The following is a 20,504-nucleotide window of genomic DNA, read 5'->3' as shown; positions in this document are numbered from 1 at the left end:
AGGCCTGATTTTTTACACCACTTAGATAAAAGTAAAACTATAAGTTTGGTATCTACAAACTCATACTGACCCAGGGAATCAAATTACCCGATCAGTTTTACCATATAGTGAACATAGTAAACAAAAAAAACCAAAAAACAATACTGAAATTGCACTTTTTTTCCTATTTCAGTGCATTTGGAATTGTTCTCCCATTTTCCAGTACAATTTGTGGCAGAATGAATGGTGTCATTCAAAAAAACGGATTTTTGTGTACTCACCGTAAAATCGTTTTCTCTTAGCCATCATTGGGGGACACAGGACCATGGGTGTTATGCTGCCTATCCATAGGAGGACACTAAGTAGATGCAAAAGCATAGCTCTTCCTCTGCAGTATACACCCCCTGGCCGGGCCAGGCAGTCTCAGTTTTAGTACACAAGCAGTAGGAGAAAAAAAGCAGTAAAAAACTTCTCAACAGAGGAACATGAGAAAAGAAGAGTCAAAACCAAATAAGGTACTGAGAGAACCAAGGCCCTGCAGGGCAACAGGGTGGGTGCTGTGTCCCCCAATGATGGCTAAGAGAAAACAATTTTACGGTGAGTACACAAAAATCCGTTTTTCTCTGACGCCTCATTGGGGGACACAGGACCATGGGACGTCCTAAAGCAGTCCAGAGGTGGGAAACATAAAAGAAGACAACACAACCCAAGGACTAGGAACCAGTCCCAGACAGCCTGGAGCACCTACTGAGAGAGGTGCTCTACTGCCGTTTGCAGAATTTTCCTACCCAGATTTGCCTCAGTTGAAACCTGGGTATGGACTCTGTAATGCTTTGAAAAAGTATGTAGGCTAGACCAGGTCGCAGCCTTACACACTTGTTCCACTGAAGCCTGATGCTGAATGGCCCACGAAGCGCCAACTGCTCGCGTGGAATGAGCCCGCAGCCCACTAGGAATGGGCTTGAGTTGCAGGCGGTAGACTTCCTGGATCGCAGAGCGAATCCAGCGAGCCAGAGGCGCCTTTGAAGCTGCCTGTCCCTTCTTAGGCCCCTCAGGAATGACGAACAAAGAGTCCGTTTTCCTAAAGGGGGCTGTCCTGGATATGTAATTGAGATACTTTCCACCAAAGACTGAATATATTCCTATGATAATATTGGCGTGTATCGTGATTTCCTCTGGACCAGTGTGAGAATGAAAAATGTTATCATCTTGTGATCAGCAGTAAAAAGTCCCTTTAAGATTGAATTGGGAGGAAAATGGGACCTGTATTCTTGAAGAAGCATTTATTGCCGATATGAATATTGGAGAATCTATATGAACTTTCTTCACATTTATTCGAGGCGCATCCCTTAATATCAACTAATTATCTTTTCTGTTAATCACTTTGTTCATGGGGATTTTCTGATGTATACAATAATTAGTCACTAATTGTGGTATGATGGTAATGATCGCAATTCATAGGATGGTGCGCTCGTGATGTCTAAAAATCCTCCCGGAACTGACTAATGGGCGTATTGGCGTGGGACGCTCCTGCGTCGTTGCACACATCCGGTGGGTGCCACGCAGTGTGCGTTCCATGATCGCCCGGCAGGAAGTTACTTTTCAGAATGGGCGGTGATAGACTGACGCAAGCGCCTGCAAGATCCTCTATTGGGGGGAATGATGTTTATAAACCCCTCAGCTGACATTGCCCGACATGCCCCCTGTAGAAGCCGGGAGCAAAACACGTGTCGGGGAATCGGGTGGTCGCGGAATTTTATTATCCCAGGTAACCTCTGCTCCGTAGTGGTGTCTTGAATCTTGAATATAAGATGTAGTGAATGGACTTACGCTTGGTACACTGTACAATATTGCTTAACGGCAGACGCATTTGTGATTGTCTGTGGCATCTTATTAAGTATAGTCTTGTCACAGAGACTGCTGGTTCATGACATCCTATGGAGCAATTGGGATTCAGCACATAAGTGTACTTAATGACCTTAATTGCTGTTACTAACAAGTCTGGTTGTGTTTGGCACTGTTTTTACATCACGACCCAATTGTTTCAGCTCTCTGCAATTCCGCCTTTGGTAGGATGCAAGTGCGACTTTAATTAGTTTTGCACATGTATGGTAGACACAGCCACATTACATATTGCATCCGCTTGAGGCGGTCTTGCAGAGATGTAGTGAGAAACAATGGGTGATTATGTATATAATAGTGATGGTGACTACATATTAATAGGCAATAGGTGTGACCTGGGTGGATTGTGCAATAGTACCTCCCGTTGAGGAATAGAATTTGTAGACTGTTTTGCACAGCCCTTCATGGTCATGGATATGGGCCCTTTATAGCACTAGTCACTTTATCATTAAGTTTGGTGCAATACACATTGGTCAGCTTGTTGTAATTTTTTGAACATATATACAGCACAGGTCACTTTATTGGAGGTTAATGTGCAATATAATATCGCTTCACCCGTATATACTTCTCTTTCGACTGCAATTTATCATTTTTATTTTGTGGTGTTTTTTCTGTGTATTTTTTGATGACAATAAAAACTATTAATTGATTGAGACGTTGTGTACTCCTTTGGAAAAAGGAAAAAAAAATCTTTATTTTCTTTTTTGTGGTATAATTGAGTTGCAGGCGGTAGACTTCCTGGATCGCAGAGCGAATCCAGCGAGCCAGAGTCGCCTTTGAAGCTACCTGTCCCTTCTTAGGCCCCTCAGGAATGACGAACAAAGAGTCCGTTTTCCTAAAGGGGGCTGTCCTGGATATGTAATATCTGAGAGCTCTGATGAGGGCTAACGAATGCAGAGACCTTTCCACCCTATGAACTGGGTGTGGACAAAATGAAGGCAGAACAATGTCCTCGTTCAAATGAAACGGGGTAAGAACCTTTGGAAGGAAATCCGGAAGGGGGCGCAGAACCACCTTGTCCTTGTGAAAGATCAGGAAAGGCTCGCGGCAAGAGAGTGCTGCTAGCTCCGGAATCCGTCTGATGGACGTAATTGCCACCAGGAATGTTACCTTCCAGGACAGAAGAGCAAGGGAGGATTCCTTGAGGGGTTCAAAGGGAGACCTCTGGAGACCGTCCAGAACGAGGTTGAGGTCTCATGGGTCCAGCGGCCGTTTGTACGGGGGAACTAGATGGGAAACGCCCTGGAGGAAGGTCTTGACTTGCGGTTTTTGAGCCAGGCGGCATTGGTAGAAGATTGAGAGCGCTGAGACCTGCCCTTTAAGGGAACTGAGAGCCAACCCCGCTTGCAAGCCAGACTGTAGAAAGTCGAGAATTCTGGGGATGGCCAGAGGCATAGGCTGGACGTTAGTTTCTCTGCACCACGAAAGGAAGATTTTCCACGTACGGTGGTAAATGCGGGATGAAGCAGGCTTTCGAGCGCTGATCATGGTGGAAATAACCGCGGGGGAGAATCCCGCTCTTGTTAATACCCAGGTCTCAATAGCCATGCCGTCAGCTTCAGGGCTCTGGAGCTCTGATGGGAAATGGGCCCTTGGGTCAGCAAGTCTGGGATGTCTGGAAGGTGCCACGGTGCGTCTGTGAGCATTTGTACTAATTCGGCGTACCAGGCGCGCCTGGGCCAGTCCGGTGCTAGCAGTATCACCGGGACTCCTTCTGCCTTGATCTTCCTGATCACCCGCGGCAGCAGGGGTAGAGGTGGAAATATGTAAGGCAGGCGGAAGTGGTGCCAGGAGAAGACTAGAGCATCCGCGCCGATGGACTGCGGGTCTCGTGACCTGGCTATGAACGCGGGTACCTTTGCATTCAACCTTGAGGCCATTAGGTCCACGTCTGGTGTGCCCCAGCGAGTGCAGATGTGTAGAAACACATCTGGGTGGAGAGACCATTCTCCGGCGGCCAGGCCTTGGCGATTTGGAAAGTCTGCTACCTAGTTCTCTACCCCCGGTATGTGTACCGCTGATATCACTGATCCCGTCGATTCGCCCCAGCTGAGGATCTTGTGGGCCTCGAGATAAGCCGCTTTGCTGCGGGTGCCCCCTGCCGATTGATATAGGCTACAGCTGTCGCATTGTCCGATTGGACTCGAATCTGACGACCCGCTAGCAGAGGGCAGAACGCTCTGAGTGCGAGGAAGATCGCGCGGAGTTCCAGGGTGTTTATGGGTAGGGAAGACTCCTGGGGTGTCCAACGTCCTGAGCAGTGTGGTGCCGGTACACTGCTCCCCAGCCTAGGAGGCTGGTGCCCGTGGTCAGGACCAGCCAGGTCACTGGGAGAAAGGATCTCCCCTTCGATGAGGGATGAGGACCGAAGCCACCAGCAGAGTGCGTACCTGACTGAAGGCGTCAGGTGAAGATGTCTGTCCAGGGAGAAGGGGCTCTTGTCCCAGGCCGCTAGAAGGGCCAGCTGCAGTGAGCAGAGGTGCAGTTGAGCAAAGGGTACTGCTTCCATAGCCGCCACCATCCTGCCGAGCACTTTCAGTCTGAATCGAATGGAGCGAGACGGAGGACGTAGAAGGCAGCGTACTGCTCGTTGAAGAGCGATCGCCTTGTCCTGAGGGAGAAGGATCAAGCCCCGACGGGTGTCCAGGGACATGCCCAGGAAGGTGATGGATCGTGATGAGACCGGGGATGATTTGTCCAGATTCACTAGCCACCCTAGGCTGGATAGGGTGTCCACAGTGATCTGTTTGCTGGTTGAGCAGTCGCGGAAGGAGGGGGCCTTGATGAGGTCGTCCAAGTAAGGGAGAACGACCACTCCCCTGGCGTGAAGGACGCTCATGGCGGCCGCCATGACTTTGGTGAAAACCCTTGGTGCGGTGGCAAGGCCGAAGGGTAGAGCTACGAACTGAAAGTAGGAGTCCTGAATTGCAAAGCGGAGGAACGTTTGGTGATCTGGGGCGATGGATATGTGCAGGTACGCGTCCTTGATGTCTATGGATGCGAGGAATTCCCCTTCGACCATGGATGCAATAATGGACCTTAGGGACTCCATTCTGAATCTCCGTACGTGCACATGCTTGTTTAGGTGTTTGAGGTCCAGGATGGGTCGAACTGACCCATCCATTTTGTGGACCACAAAGAGGTTGGAATAAAAACCCCCGAACTTCTCGTCGTCTGGGCCAGGTATTATCACTCCTGCTGTTAGAACAGACTCGGGGGTCAGGTCCGAAATTCTATGTGGTAACCAGAAGACACAAGGTCTCGCACCCATTTGTCGTCTGAGACGGCAGCCCAGATGTGTTGAAAGAGCCGCAGTCGACCTCCTACAATGAGTGTGTCTTCCGGGGCGCCGAACGAGTCATGAGGGGGGAAAACGTCGTGGCCGAGTCTCCCTAGTCCTGGACTGTTTAGGTCTAGGCTGCCATGACGAAGTAGGTTTCGGGGAGAGCTGAGGTCGGTCGGTCCCTGTGTAGTCCGCGGCTGGTGGTGTGGACAGCACGGGGTGTCGACCAACCAAATGAGTTCTGAAAGGAGCGGAACGAGGACTATGGACGTCTGGTGAAGGACGTCCTGGACTTCAGCTGGGGGAGGGAGGTACTCTTTCCTCCCATGGCATCAGAAATTAGCTTGTCCAGACGTTCGCCAAACAATCGGTCTGGAAAAAAGGGGAGGCCCGTGAGATACTTCTTGGAGGCAGAGTCCGCTCGCCATTGTCGGAGCCAGAGAGCTCTATGGATGGCTATGGTATTTGAGGCGGCAAACGCTGCGCAGGTAGCAGCGTCCATGGAGGCCTGCATGAGGTACTCCACCGCAGCGGCAATTTGAGCTGTTACCTCTGTGAAGGTATGAGTGAACTGGGATTCCTCAAGCGAAGTGTTAAGGGATTCTGCCCAGACCGAGATCGCCTTTGCGACCCACACAGAGGCAAAGGAGGGCGAGAGGGAGGAACCCGCAGCCTCAAAAGTAGCAGACAAGGTGCTCCACCTGTCTGTCTGTCGGGTCCTTGATGGAGGAACCATCGGGTAAAGACAGGAGCGTCATTGTGGTAAGGCGGGAGACCAGGGGGGTCGACCGAGGGCGGATCGGCCCAGCCCTTAGGGGCAGGTGAGGAAAAGGGTACCGGGACTCCATGAGTTTTCGGATACCGAAGCGCCTGTCAGGCTTCTCCCTTTGCTTTGTGAGTATATCCTGAAACTCAGGGTGATCAGCGAAAACCTTTTGAAGTTTCCTTGCCCTCTTAAAGGAGACCGCATGGTCAGTGGTAGTGGATGGGGGATCCTCCACATGCAGAGTTTGGTTGATTGCTGCTATAAGGGAGTCTATTGCAGTTTGATCATCTGGGGAGGCTGAAACCAAGGAATCCTCCTGGTACAAACAGCATTCTCCCTCCTCCAGCTTTTCAGAAGCCGTGGAGCATGTGGGAGAGCCTGCCCTGTGTGCTCCCGAGGGAGAGCCCACTGGAGACACCCGGCCGTGTGCTCTTTTCCTGATCCCTGCAACCGGTGAAGCATGTGCCCGGATTACCTCAGAAGGATCCTCCATAGGGGTATCCTCAGGCTGCGTTCCGTCCAGGGACCCAGAAGGGTGTGGAGGACGACATTGCATAGCCAGCACCAGGTTCTGTGACAGTTTTTCCATGGATTGGGACAGAAACTGTGCCCATTCCGGTGGGCTGGGAGCCCTAGGCTCTGGGCTGACGGTTGCGGCGGTGGTAGCAGGGGGGTCTTGGAGGGCTATAGGGGCACAGGACTCACAGAGAGAAGAGGTGTGTTTACGTAGTAGCTCAACATGGCAGGCAGTGCAGGCTGAATAATAGACTATGTGAGCCTTAGCCCTCTTAGTGCCTTTTGAATTCTGCATGTTCCTGATAGGAGTATGCTAGGAGGGGGAGCAATGATCTGCAGAGCTACAGTGAGCAGCACCTTACCAGAATCAGCCGATTGCTGGAGATCTTCCCACGCTTTCCTGGGGGGGGGCTTATCGCGGCCGTGGGGGGGGCGGGGCTTAGCGCTAAAAGAGCGCAAAGAAGTAGTCAGTGTGCCGCCGCCCCCCCCCCCCCCCTGCTGTGGGTAGTAAAAAACGGAGGGAAAGGAGCTTCTGATAGTTTTCCTCCCTCTCCCTCTAGTCAGCACACAGCATGTCACTGGTGGTTATCAGCCGGCTTTTCTGCTAGATCAAATAAACAGAGCAGATAATAAACAGCATGAGTCCCTGAGCTCTGTGATTCTCTAGCCACCCCCTCCCCCCTGCCACCGGGAAATTATCTGAGTGTGCAGGAGTTTGCAAACAGGAGGGACTTCCCCCTCCTCCAGCCAGCAAGCTAGGGAAAAGTTAACACTGTGTGTTCAGGATTCCTGGGGCTCTCTTCCTTGCATTAGCCAGGGACTTACTCATAATATTCAGCCCTGGGAGCCTTCTGGGAAACCAGTCAGGGGGGATCTCACCTTAAACACTGCTTCAATCCAGGCAGTGACAATAGCAGAGTCAGCTTGCTGTATCCGGTCACAACGGTGCCATATTCAACTCAGAACCTGCCAACAGGGGCTGAGGAATTGTGCCTCTGCCCTGGGCTTTGGAAAATCGGTGTCTATGGAACCAGTCGTCCAGCCCAGGATCCAGCGTCGCGGGAGGGGGTACGTGTAGGCAACACTTCACGTTCCCGCCCGTTGATGGAAGTGGGAGATCGGTCCCAAAAGGAAACAGTCGCCCTCAAAAAATAACAAACCTTGAAAAGGAAGTGCCTCCTATAGACACTAAGCTAAAACTGAGACTGCCTGGCCCGGCCAGGGGGTGTATACTGCAGAGGAGGAGCTATGCTTTTGCATCTACTTAGTGTCCTCCTATGGATAGACAGCATAACACCCATGGTCCTGTGTCCCCCAATGAGGCGTCAGAGAAATACAACTCGTCCCACAAAAAACAACCCCCCATATGGAAATATTGATGGAAAGATAAGAAAAAAAAAAGTTCTGACTCTTGGAAGAAGGGGAGGAATAAACAAATGAAAATAGAAAATTCTCCGGTGGGAAAGGGGTTAGGCCGGTTTCACACATCCAGCATTTCGCCGCTTTGCCCGATCCGTCACACTCCAATACAGTACAATGGCATCGCGGCAAGCATCGGTCACATGCTGTCATGTGCCCGGAGCTTGCCGCGATGCCATTGTACTGTATTGCACTGTACTGGAGTGTAACAGATCCGGCAATCCGGCGAAATGACGGATGTGTGAAACCGGCCTAAATTATTAGTCACCAGGTCATCTGCAGTACTTTGCAGTGGCCAGTAAGCATTGTGACAATGGTGCGGTGTTCTTCTCCATCCATTTATTACATCAGGACGCTGGTAACAGCTGAGCAGTGTGGATCTCATATTCATGACCTATACCAAGAAAATGTCATCAATATAAGATTAGATTATGTGCGCACTAGAAAAGTGATTTTTCTCAAGAAAATTTCTTGAGAAACTTCTGGGAGTTGAAGATTACCGCACCTGTGGTAAAAAACCGCAACAAAACCGCGGGAAAAACGCATGCGTTTTTGCCGCGATTTTTCCGCAGGTTGGTACCTGCGTTTTTTTTATGCTGAACTGCAATAAATAATATAGATAATCGATAGATAGACAGATAATGGATAGAGGGAAAGATGGATAGATAGATGAGAAAGACCTATATAATGTCCCACCCCCCTCCATATTCTAAGCTGGCACCCTTTAGTGACTTTCATGTGGCATTAAAGGGTGCCTAGCCTTGTATTTAGCCAAAAAATAAATGATTAAAAAAAAATTGACGTGAGGTCCCCCCATCTTTTGTAGCCAGCTAGGGTAAAGCAGACGGCTGCAGCCTGCAGACCACAGCTTACAGCTTCACCTTTAGAAACTCATTGCTAAGGAAAGCAAAACAAATCCCAAACTATTCTTTAATTATATAAACAGAAAAAAGATTAAAATTGATGGTGTTGGCCCTTTAAAGAATAATGAGGGTAAAATCATAGAAAGCGATGTGGGAAAAGCAAATGTTTTAAATACTTTTTTCTCAACTGTGTTCACACAGGAAAAGCATATGCCAGGGGAAATGCAGAGTGATCATGTAAATGCCCCATTAAGTATGACCTGCCTAACCCAGGAAGAAGTGCAGAACCGACTTAGTAACATTAAAATTGACAAATCACCAGGCCCTGATGGCATTCACCCTCGGGTATTAAGGGAGTTAAGTAATGTGATAGACAGGCCTCTATTCCTTTTATTTAAAGACTCTATAGAAACTGGGTCTGTTCCACTGGATTGGCGGCTAGCAAATGTGGTACCAATATTCAAAAAAGGGTGCAAAAGGGAACCTGGAAACTATAGGCCGGTAAGCTTAACATCTGTTGTGGGTAAAATGTTTGAAGGGTTTTTAAGGGATACTATTATGGAATGTCTCAATGTTAATAACTGTTTAACTCCATATCAACATGGATTTATGAAGGATCGCTCCTGTCAAACTAACCTGATCAGCTTCTATGAGGATGTAAGCTCTCACATGGACCGAGGAGAATCATTGGATGTCATTTATCTCGACTTCGGTAAAGCATTTGACACTGTCCCACATAAAAGACTGCTAAGTAAAATGAGAAAGCTTGGGCTCGGGGAAAATGTGTGTAGATTGGTAGGTAGCTGGCTTAGTGGTAGAAAACAAAGAGTGGTTATTAATGGTGCATACTCAGATTGGGCCAGGGTTACTAGTGGGGTGCCACAGGGGTCTGTATTGGGCCCCCTACTATTTAATATATTTATTAATGATCTGGTGGATGGTTTACAGAGTAAAATATCAGTATTTGCAGATGATACAAAACTATGTAAGGTAGTTAACACAAAGGAGGACAGTTTGCAATTACAGATGGACTTGAGTAAATTGGAGAATTGGGCTGAAAAATGGCAAATGAGGTTTAACACAGATAAGTGTAAGGTTATGCACATGGGAAGGAGAAACAGATGCTACGATTACTTACTAAATGGGAAACTGCTGGGGAAATCAGACATGGAAAAAGACTTAGGCATCTTAGTGAATAAGAATCTAAATTGGAGTGCCCAGTGTCAGGCAGCAGCCACCAAAGCAAATAGGGTGATGGGATGCATTAGAAGAGGTCTGGGGGCACGAGATGAAAACATCATTCTCCCTCTGTACAAATCACTAGTCAGACCACACTTGGAGTATTGTGTGCAATTTTGGGCGCCGGTGCTGAAGAAAGACATTACTGAACTTGAAAGGGTTCAGAGGCGGGCTACTAAAATAATAAATGGAATGGGTGCATTACAATACACGGAAAGGTTATCAAAATTAGGTCTATTTACTCTAGAAAAGAGAAGACTTAGGGGAGACCTAATAAATATGTACAAATATATCAGAGGGCCATATAGAGATCTCTCCCATGATCTGTTTGTACCAAGGACTATGACAAGAACAAGGGGGCATTCTTTTCGATTGGAGGAAAGAAAATTCCTACATCAGCATAGAAGAGGGTTCTTCACGGTAAGAGCAGTGAGGCTCTGGAACTCTCTTCCTGAGGAAGTGGTGATGGCCAACTCACTGAATGAATTTAAGAGAGGAATGGATGCATTTCTTGTTAGCAAAAGTATAGAAGGTTATAAATAGCATAATCTTACAGGTAGATAGAAGAGCGACCAAGATTATTAGAGGAATGGGTGGGCTGCAATACCAAGACAGGTTATTAAACTTGGGGTTAGTTAGTTAGGAAAAACAAAGGCTTAGGGGGATCTAATCACAATGTATAAATATATGAGGGGACAGTACAGAGACCTTTCCAAAGATCTCTTTACACCTAGGCCTGCGACTGGAACACGGGGGCATCCGCTACGTCTTGAGGAAAGAATGTTTAATCATAATCACAGATGAGGACTCTTTACTGTACGAGCAGTGAGACTATGGAGCTCTCTGCCGTATGATGTTGTATTGAGGGATTCACAAGTAAAATTTAAGCAGAGCCTGATCGCATTAATTGAAAAATATAATATTACCAGTTATGTATATTGGATTTTATGACAGGGTGTTGATCCAGGGAACTAGTCTGATTGCCGTATGTGGAGTCAGGAAGGAATTTTTTCCCCATTGGAGCTTATTTGACACATTGGGGTTTTTTTGCCTTCCTCTGGATCAACATGTTAGGCTACAGGTTGAACTAGATGGACTTAGAGTCTCCCTTCAACCTTAAAAACTATGAAACTATGAAACTATGGTAATCCAAAACAGAGGGCACAGCCACGCTGTTATTTTACATTAAATAAATAATTTAAAACAAAAACCGTGGGGTCCACCCCCAAATTGGATCACCAGCCAAAGTAAAAGCAGTTAGCTGGGGTCTGATATTCTCAGACTAGGGAGGTCCACTGTTATTGGACACTCCCCAGCCTAAAAATAGCAGGCTGCAACCGCCCCAGAAGTGGCGCATCCATTAGATGTGCCAATCCTGGCGCTTCGCCCCAACTCATCCCGTTGCCCTGGTGCGGTGGCAAGCGCATATATGGGGTTGATGCCAGATGTGTAATGTCACCTGGCATCAACCCCTGGGGTTAGTGATGTCACGCGTCTATCAGATACCCGACATCACCAGCCCAGTAAGTAAGAAATAAAAAATAGACAACAAAAAAAGTTTTATTTGAAAAAACACTCCCCACATTCCCTCTTTCACCAATTTATTGACAAGAACAATCAAATCCGGGTCCGGTGTAATCCAATAAGGGGGGGGGGTCCCACGACGATCCATACCATAGTCACTGTCCCAGTAAGTGAAGAACAGAATGTTCCCCATTGGCTGGGAGAGCAATGAAGTGACCTGAGCTAACATCAATAGCCCAGGTCACTGCAGGGGATGACAAGCACTACTGTCAGGAGGATAGAGATCGTTACCTGCAGTGATGATCTCCTGCAGTCCTGCCATGAGCGCTGTCACTGACTTCTATGCCCGCCGCGTTGTCAGCAGTATTGCGAGAGACCGTGACGTCACCGCTAGTGACAGTCTCGGGCCACTTGCGAGACGGGCATAGACGACAGTGACAGCGGTGACGTCAGGAGGCAGGAGATCGTCACAGCAGGTAATGATCTCATCTCACCTCCTGACAGCAGCGCCAGTCATCCCCGCGGCTGCAGGCACTGCTGTGTGTTAGTGTCAGCCTGCGCTGCAGCGTGACAAGCTGCTGATACTGCGGGCAGACACTGACACACTGCAGGGCATGCAGCCGCGGGGCCGGAGCAGGACATAGACTGCATGGGCACCTAGAGGTCACACGGAAGTGCTTCTGTGCGGCGTCCAGGGAGTGTGACGTGTGTGTTTACTCTGCTCCGCTTCCTCTTCTGTCATAAGGACATCACTTCCTGCAAAACCGCAGGCAGCGATGTACATTACCGCAGGTAAACCGCGGCTATACCGCACATCATTTGCTACCTGCGGTATACCCCCGGAATTTCGCGATTACATTACAGTGAATGGAGTGAAATACCGGGGGTATTCCGCAGGTACCTGCGGAAAAGAAGTGACATGCACATTTTCTCGAGAAATTTTCTCAAGAAAATCTTCAAGAATTTTCTTGAGAAAAAAACGCAGTGTGCGCACAGCTATTTTTTTTTTCTCATAGGTTTTGCTGGGAAATGTCTGCAGAAAGATTTCAAACATTTCTCAAGAAATTTCCGCAGCAAAACCGCGGGTAAATCCGCGGGTAAAACGGCCTAGTGCGCACAGAGCCTAATAGTGTAAAACCCCTTTAAAAGGGTTTAGGCATGGGTTACATGAATATTTATGACTGTGCTAAATAAAATTGCTATGATCAGTTGCCACAATCACAATTAATGATACTAAACACAGCTGCGTGACAATATGATCTTTGCAAAAGATATCGAGGAGTTGGATGGCCACCTTTATTAGTATAAAATTAACAAAGGCTAACAGAGCAGATTTTGAGTCTGAAATAATATTTAATAAATGTTACTATATATTCTCCTCCATGACAGTGGACGGTACTACATGACAAACAAAAATCTGATAAAAAAAAAAAAATCTGTACAGTAATGAAAAAGAATCAAAGAAACTATTGTATATTCACAACTTTATCTTAGTCATCATGATGTACATTGTACAGAATCACTTAAAATCCATAGTCCAACCTCTCCATAGGGGTCTTTTTTAAAACAAAAAAAAAATAAGATACTAGAAACAACACTTGATGATTACCAACCAAAGGGGCAGGCAATGAAGGGGACAGAGTGGAGACAGTTCATAATTTTGTACTATTTCTGATGCGAGTAAAATTGGCTGGAACGTGCTTCTCTCCGTCGTGTCGTTGGCAGAGACGTCTATATTTTCTGGATGATCCGGACCCTGTTTTATGCCTTTATGGTACCAGTCTGCTGGATGTATAGACATACCACCAGCTTCTGGAGGTTTTTAATCCAAAACAGCACTACGCCAAGTGATCATCTTTGGTTAATTTTTGCAGACTGGTCACATTATTAAATAGTGCTTTTAATTTTGGAAAATTGTTCTCAATCAAACAGTATTTTATTTTTTTTTATTCAATGAAAGTCGATGGCAAATTCCAAATCTACTACAGATGTAATAAAGCCAGGATTCCTGATACATCTCCATTTCATGGGGAATTATTATTTTTTTTTTTAGGCACCAGTTTTTAATCCTGTGTCGGAGTTTAGGCTCAACTCAGCTGAGTTCAAAGCCAGCAGCACATTCGATAGCGTAAAGCAGTTTGCTCCTCATAAGGTTCTCATCATAAAACTCGGGAAGCTTGAGAAGGTTCATGCAGGTGCTTGCAGTGGGAAGTCGCTCTAGATCCAACCCTCCGTTATGGATGCAGAAGGCAGGATACAGCTCCTAGAAGGGAGAACAGAAGACAGTGAATTAAACACATACAAGTGCAAATCCATTCTTCATTGTGCTGTGCCACCCTAAGCAGGCGACGTGTGATCAGTATGGATGACACTCAATCACAGAAGTAATCATGTAGTGGTGGGGATCAGCACTGCTACAACAATCCCTACTTTATATACAGTGTGTCCACCCATATCCTGTCCACCGCCATTAACTTGAGAACGGCGGCAGCTATAGGCATAGAAGTGGTGTCTAGGTGTAGTAAAGTAGCCATGCGCTACGCAATGACACCACCTATTGTGCCACCTGGTGGAAAACAACAGAGTTAGTATTTTTATCTTGAAAACAGAACGCGATAGAGAAAAAAAAGTGAATTAAAAAATTATAGGGCATCATCAATTCAATACGAATCGACATCTTTCACACAGAGACCTCACAGAAATAGACAGAAGATATCATTTTTCTAAATGTTCCATCATCATCTAGTCTTTCCACCCTTCCCTGTCTGCAAGATCTGCCAGTATGATTCCCACAGGGTTTGTGGGAGTCTGGAGAAAATTCACATTTCCAGAAAGAATAAAGAAAGAGAAAAAGGATCAAACATCATCAGTCCCACATCTACTAAAGAGTGTTGGCTATAATAAAACAAAACCTGTAGTTTTGATCTTTCTGGAAAACGTTTAGTTATACAATCTTAGTAAAGTTAAGGTATATGTAAAATTAATCCGGAACACCTCTACCTTTATAAACTTATTTCATAACATTGTAGAAGGGATGCCCCAATCTTGGAGAAATCTGCCCCCTCCTCACATTCTACAAGGAAACGTGTGTGTATTCTATTCATTGCAATGTATTCATTACTAATTATTATATGGCGCCAAACAGATTCCACAGCATTATAAGGAGATTGCCCGAATTTGTATCAGTCCCTGTCCCCAATGGGGATGACAATAGATACACATGGACACACAGATACACATGGACACACACACACACACACACATATATATATATATATCTATACACAGATGAAGATACACACACAGAAAAATACATACAGATATACAGATACATATTACGCAAAAAAGTATAAAGAAATGACAACACAGAATCATAGCTGATTCTTTTTGTGAGGTAAAGCATTTCCCTGCTTGTTTTATTAAAAAAAATGTTTTACCTCACAGAACTAATTATTTGTGATCTCGTGCTGTAATATTTGTACAGTCTTTTACTTCCACCCCCTTGCCGGGAACTGTGGTATGATCAGACATGTACTGTCAGACAAGGCCATTACACAGTAGTACACAGCAGGGGCACATTTAGAAGATTATCTCAGCACAGAAATATTTTTTTAAGCAAATCCAAATTGTGGAAATTACTATTATTGCAGAATCTAGTGACTAAAATTAAGCTCCACAATTGGATGTGCTTAACAAAATGTTCCTGTGCTAAGATAATCTTATATATGTGCCCCTGCTGTGTACTGTGTAATGGCCGTGTCTGACCATACAGGGACATGATCTGATCATACCACAGCTAATGGGCTGGGGAGGACAGAAAAGAGTATACAGATAGTACAGCATGGATTCACAAATAATTATATCTGTGAGGTAAAACATTTTTAAAAAGAGGCAGGGAAATGCTGTACCTCAGAAAAAGAATCAGCTGTGATTCTGTGTTGACATGTCTTTATACTGCTTTGCGCCCCTGCCCAGAAGATATAGTATGGTCAGACACGGTCATTACGCAGCAGATAGTGGGGCCACATACATAAGATTATCTCAGCACAGGAATATTTTTTTTAAACACATCCAATTTTGGAACTTATAATTATTCCAAGATCTATTGATTAAAATCAACTTTGTGGGAGAACCCCTTTAAGGGGCGCCTGGAGCCTGAACCATGGGTAATGTGAATTAGACCTTCACTGTGTTCTTGCAGCCATGTGTGTTTTACCCTGAAGCTTTGTGACCTTTCAGGAAAAACAAACTTTGTGTGTGTGCGCGCGCGCATATATATATATATATATATATATATATATATATATATATATATATATATATATATATATATATATACATATATATATATATAAAATAATATATGTGTGTGTGTGTGTGTGTGTGTGTGTGTGTGTGTGTGTGTGTGTGTGTGTGTGTGTGTGTGTGTGTGTGTGTGTGTGTGTGTGTGTGTGTGAGATATTTTAGTCTGGGGGACTAGGATGGGAAAAAGCTGCTGGGGACACTGCTTCTGGATTAGTCCTCCGAGATGCATGGTCTCCTGCTGTTTTTTTTGGAGTATGTTTTCTCTGAAATGTTTTCTCTAGTAAAAGATACACGGGTGTAATAACGTGGCCAGGGTCTGGTAGATGCTGCTCGTGGTTCAGGCAGCATGAATCTACTGGCAGATATCCTTTATACTATGGGTATGGAGGGGCGTTTTCAGGATGGGGACTGGAGGAGAAATCGTAGGACTACACTTAATATCTGCCCTTCCTAGACTTCAATTCTCCAGAGCTATTTATAAGTACTAGATAATTTCAATACCTTACAATGATTTTCTGTTACCGGCAGTCCAATCTCCCCATTATAAAGTGTTATTTAGTGTAATATTAAACCTTTGTAGCTTTCACATAAAGGCAACGTTTCCATGAGGTTATTAACACAGAAGAAGGCAACTATTTTAATACATCCCAGTGCCAAATGGCTGTGTTTCGGGACCATCTCTACATAGGTTATTGGCTTTTTCCACTTTAAAAGTTCAGTAATGTAACAGGATGAAGTGCTACCGTAAAACGAGTGGCTGGCCAAAGTAAAAACTGCATAATGAAACACATTACAGGCGGGAGACAACAGTTCACCAGTGGAGAGAAACCATTTATTATTTTGACCTGACTGGGAACTTCACGATCTTACTCACTCGAATACAAATGTAGGTTTTTTTCTGAATCTACGGCAACCTAATTTATTAAAGTTATTAAGCTTTAATTAGTTTTAGAAAATGCTATCTTGTAACATTTAATCTGGCTCCAAATGGGCTCTTAATTTGTTAATGGTGTAACCTTGTGATATCCAGAGTCTACAAACATTAAATAATGTCGGAGATTTGTCAAGGATGCGGCTCGGTATAGCCTTAAAGTAGTGGCTACTGCCAGCGGAGTAATACTTAATATTCATTTACCGAAGGGCTGAACATAAGTGCCTTACTGTAAGGGGATTTTTTTAACAATAACTCTCATGATTGAGAACACTTGGTGAGAACTGAAGACGTTATGATTTTAATAACTGTTAATGCCATTTACATGTCTGATCACTTATGCCCACCTTCCACATTGCTTTCAGATTCGTATGGGGTCTCAGTAGACAAACGCTCAGTAATCAAACTCATCTAATGGACATGGTGGAAGAAGAATGTTTTTTGAGAACCATAAACATTTTCATTGCAGCTGTCATGAATTGTAACCAGGAATAGTCGGTAGGTTGGACAACTCCCCACTAGCGATGCTCCATGGGATGGTACACAGGCCTAATTTTCTACTACTGAGCTGGTCTCTGCTGCCAGGTCATATGACTGGTAGCAGAGTACATCTTTGCAGTAAAGAAGCAGGAAAAAAACTGTGGAAGAAACAAACAAGGTCATTCTTTTCTTGTACTGTCTTGTCCTGATGAAGAAAGTGGATATGCTTTCGAAACGCGTTGACTTGTGCCAATAAAGGAAAGGATTTATTTTATCCATCGGAATCGTGGTTTCTAGCGCAGCATTTAACCCGTTTTTCTCCCAGCCATCTGTTATCAGTAAAGAAGCAGGACATACAAGCATCAACAAGGAGAAGTTGTCCATATCACCGGTGGAAGGTCTTCAGTTGAGTTCTGCCCGTTTTATGCACAACTGTTCAAGGTGAGAGCAAAGCTTCACTTTTTGAGAGTTTAAAGGATTTATCCAGGACATTTTTTCCCGTATGGGGCTAAGAACTTACAAGTATGTAGTAGCTAACTACCTGCCTGTGCTGCCCTATGTAGATCTCTCCAGTCTCAGAGCAGTCACAGTCTGCTCAGCTCTGCAAACGGGATGTCATGCTGATTGACATCCCGTTTGCAGTAATGCAGTAGAGAGTCGGCTGTCAATCAACATGACGTGCGCAATGGCGCCTCATGAACAGAGTGGAAGAGAAGGAATTGCTCTGTCAATCTCACATCACTGGAAGCAGGAGAGGTGTGCTTTATGACCACTAAGTATTGGGAGTTTGTCACTCACCAGCAAAAAAATGTAATTAGCAACTACCTGCCAATAAGTGCTTAGCCCCAAGGGAAAAATAAAAAAAATAGTCAACTCAAATATCCTTTAAAGCAGCACTCCGATCAAAGTTTGTATTTTCTTAAGATATTGCAATCATCTTATCATATTGCACTGTGTAGTTACAATTGCTCATTTTGCCTTTCTACCCAGTTAATTCTTCTCTTTTCCATTAGGTTTATGATATCACATGACTAAAAAGAGACCAGCTGAATCCTTCTAAGCTCTATGTAGAAGTTCTCTATGTAGAGGATTTTTCCTCATCAGCGACCCTTTTTCCTGCTGCTGAATCTCTACTTGCCTAGTCTGACTGACAGCTCTTCAGTGCCTTCGTCATCCCTGCTGCTGCCTAAATTTTACACTACTCAGTACAAGCTGCAGCCATCAGTCAGGCTGGGTGCGTGGACAATGAATACACTTGGACTAATGAGATCACTCGTCTACTGGATTGATTTTATGATCAGGCTTATGGAGTCAGTATAGAGCCATTCGGATGTGGAGTTTTATAGTAATGACATTTTAAAGTATACAGTTTGTATTTTGTTCTCTGGTGACAGGTTAGCTCATCCATTTCACATCTGTGGGGAGTAGACTCTTGACACTCACATGATTAGATTATTGAAGGTATCGGGGTGCAGTAAAAGTGCCACAGCTTGGTAATTGTTTTAGTGGTTATGAATAGTAAATGTGAAAAATGTGTGTTGATTTCCGTTTCTAGAACAACATGGAAAAACTCGTCCATCATTGCATTATTATACAAGCACAAACGTATTTCCACACCTTCAAGGAATATTTGTAAATGGCGAACAATGGATATTGAAAAATAATGACCAATGCCGACAATAGGCATTAATATGTCCCTTGTGTAAGCTACAGTACCCATTCATGTGCTATAGATAAACTGTGTCAATCTTTGCTCTTGTACTATATATTGTGGACTATATTTGGCCTGGCTATTATTGATAGGGGCGGTGGGTTATTCATAGATAAGATTGGGACATTACTCAGAACTAATTTAAAACCGTTTAGACAAATAAAACATCCATAAAGGATTAGGGCTGAACAAACATTCTCACTTCTCTATTTATCCAGCACATAAATAGCCTGATCCTGTCCACACCCGCCTCTGAATGGGAACCGTCTAATTATTCACTAATCACTGTCTAGTGGGCCCTTTCATGTTCAATTTCAATGCTTCCTACAGATCTAATGTGCTCATTCTGGCTAATACACATTTATTTATTTGGGGTTGGAGCCAAGATCTCTCTTTCGGTAGTATGGCTAAGGCTGAAATTGCCATTTAACATAGGAGGTCATGAACTAAAATAAGCACTTGTGGATAAGGGAACCTGTCATGATGAAAATGGTGTCTGATCTGCAGGCAGGATGTTATAGAGCAGGAGGAGTTGTGCAGAATTATATACATTTTTGTGGGAAAAGTTTCAGTAATACTTGCATTTATCATTGAAATACCTGGTGTTTGCAAGAGTCCAGGGGGCGGTCCTAGTAGTGATTGACGGTCTTTCCTGCATGATTGTGCATACATGAAAGCAGTTAAAGGGAACCAACCAGCATGATTTTGCTATATAAAGTAAAGGCAGTGCCATACTGCACTTGGATGCTGAATCCAAGTATACCGTTTGTTGAAAGATCGAATGTTTGATTGCTGAAATATCTGTAATCAAAGTTCCAGAAATGCACAGCACGTTTGATTGACATGTGCAGTGGTGCGGGCCTTTGTGGGTCAGGTCCTTGCTGTAAAGTCCTCCTAAAAAGTCCTAAACATCAGCAATAGCAGCGTGACGCGATATTTAAATAAAGAAATGAGGATTGTACAGCGAGGATCAGACCTCAGATCAGAGATCAGAACAAAGGCCCGCACCACTGCACATGTCAATCAAAGGTGCACTGCAATTCTGGAACTTTGATTACGGATATTTCAACAACTAAGCATTCGATCTTTCAACAAAAGGAATGCCTGGATTCAACATCCTAGTGCCAGTATGGCACTGCCTTTACTTTAGGCCCCCTTCACACGTCAGTGATTCTGGTACGTTTGTGCTTTTTTTTAAAACGTACCAGAATCACTGACATATGCAGTCCCATTATAATGAACCTGTGGCTGTGATTCTGCACGGAGACAAGTCAGTTTTTTTCTGGCATCACTGAGGACCCACGGACCACACTATTGTGTGATCCGTGTGTGATCAGTGAAACACGTACCAGAAAATCACGGACATATTAAATATTAAATATTTTCAACTCACCTTGCCTGCGATTCGCTGTGCAGCCTCTGCTCTCGGCAGCTCCTGCCTGAATTATGAATATTCATGAGGGGCAGGAAATCCGACCAGGAAGTAGCTGCTGAGAGCGGTGGGCGGACGCTGGAGACCCTAGGAGATCAGCACCATGGACAATCATGGGATCACGGATTGCACATGGACAACCCACGTGTGCCGT

General features: G+C 45.0%; 1 protein-coding gene across 1 annotated transcript in view; it reads right to left on the bottom strand.

The window, feature by feature from the left end:
• Positions 1–12,824: 12,824 nt before the first annotated feature.
• UBE3C (ubiquitin protein ligase E3C) overlaps positions 12,825–20,504 on the bottom strand; it is a 175,560-nt gene continuing 167,880 nt past the window's right edge. Inside the window, exon 24 of the mRNA XM_075315445.1 lies at positions 12,825–13,754. Coding sequence (XP_075171560.1) covers positions 13,584–13,754 — 171 coding nt within the window. The 3' untranslated portion in view covers positions 12,825–13,583. The remainder of the gene's footprint in view (positions 13,755–20,504) is intronic.

Source organism: Anomaloglossus baeobatrachus, chromosome 6 (assembly GCF_048569485.1).
Source record: "Anomaloglossus baeobatrachus isolate aAnoBae1 chromosome 6, aAnoBae1.hap1, whole genome shotgun sequence".
Taxonomy (NCBI): Eukaryota; Metazoa; Chordata; class Amphibia; order Anura; family Aromobatidae; genus Anomaloglossus; species Anomaloglossus baeobatrachus.
Note: the sequence above shows the minus strand (reverse complement) of the source record. Positions and strands in the feature narration are given on the sequence as shown.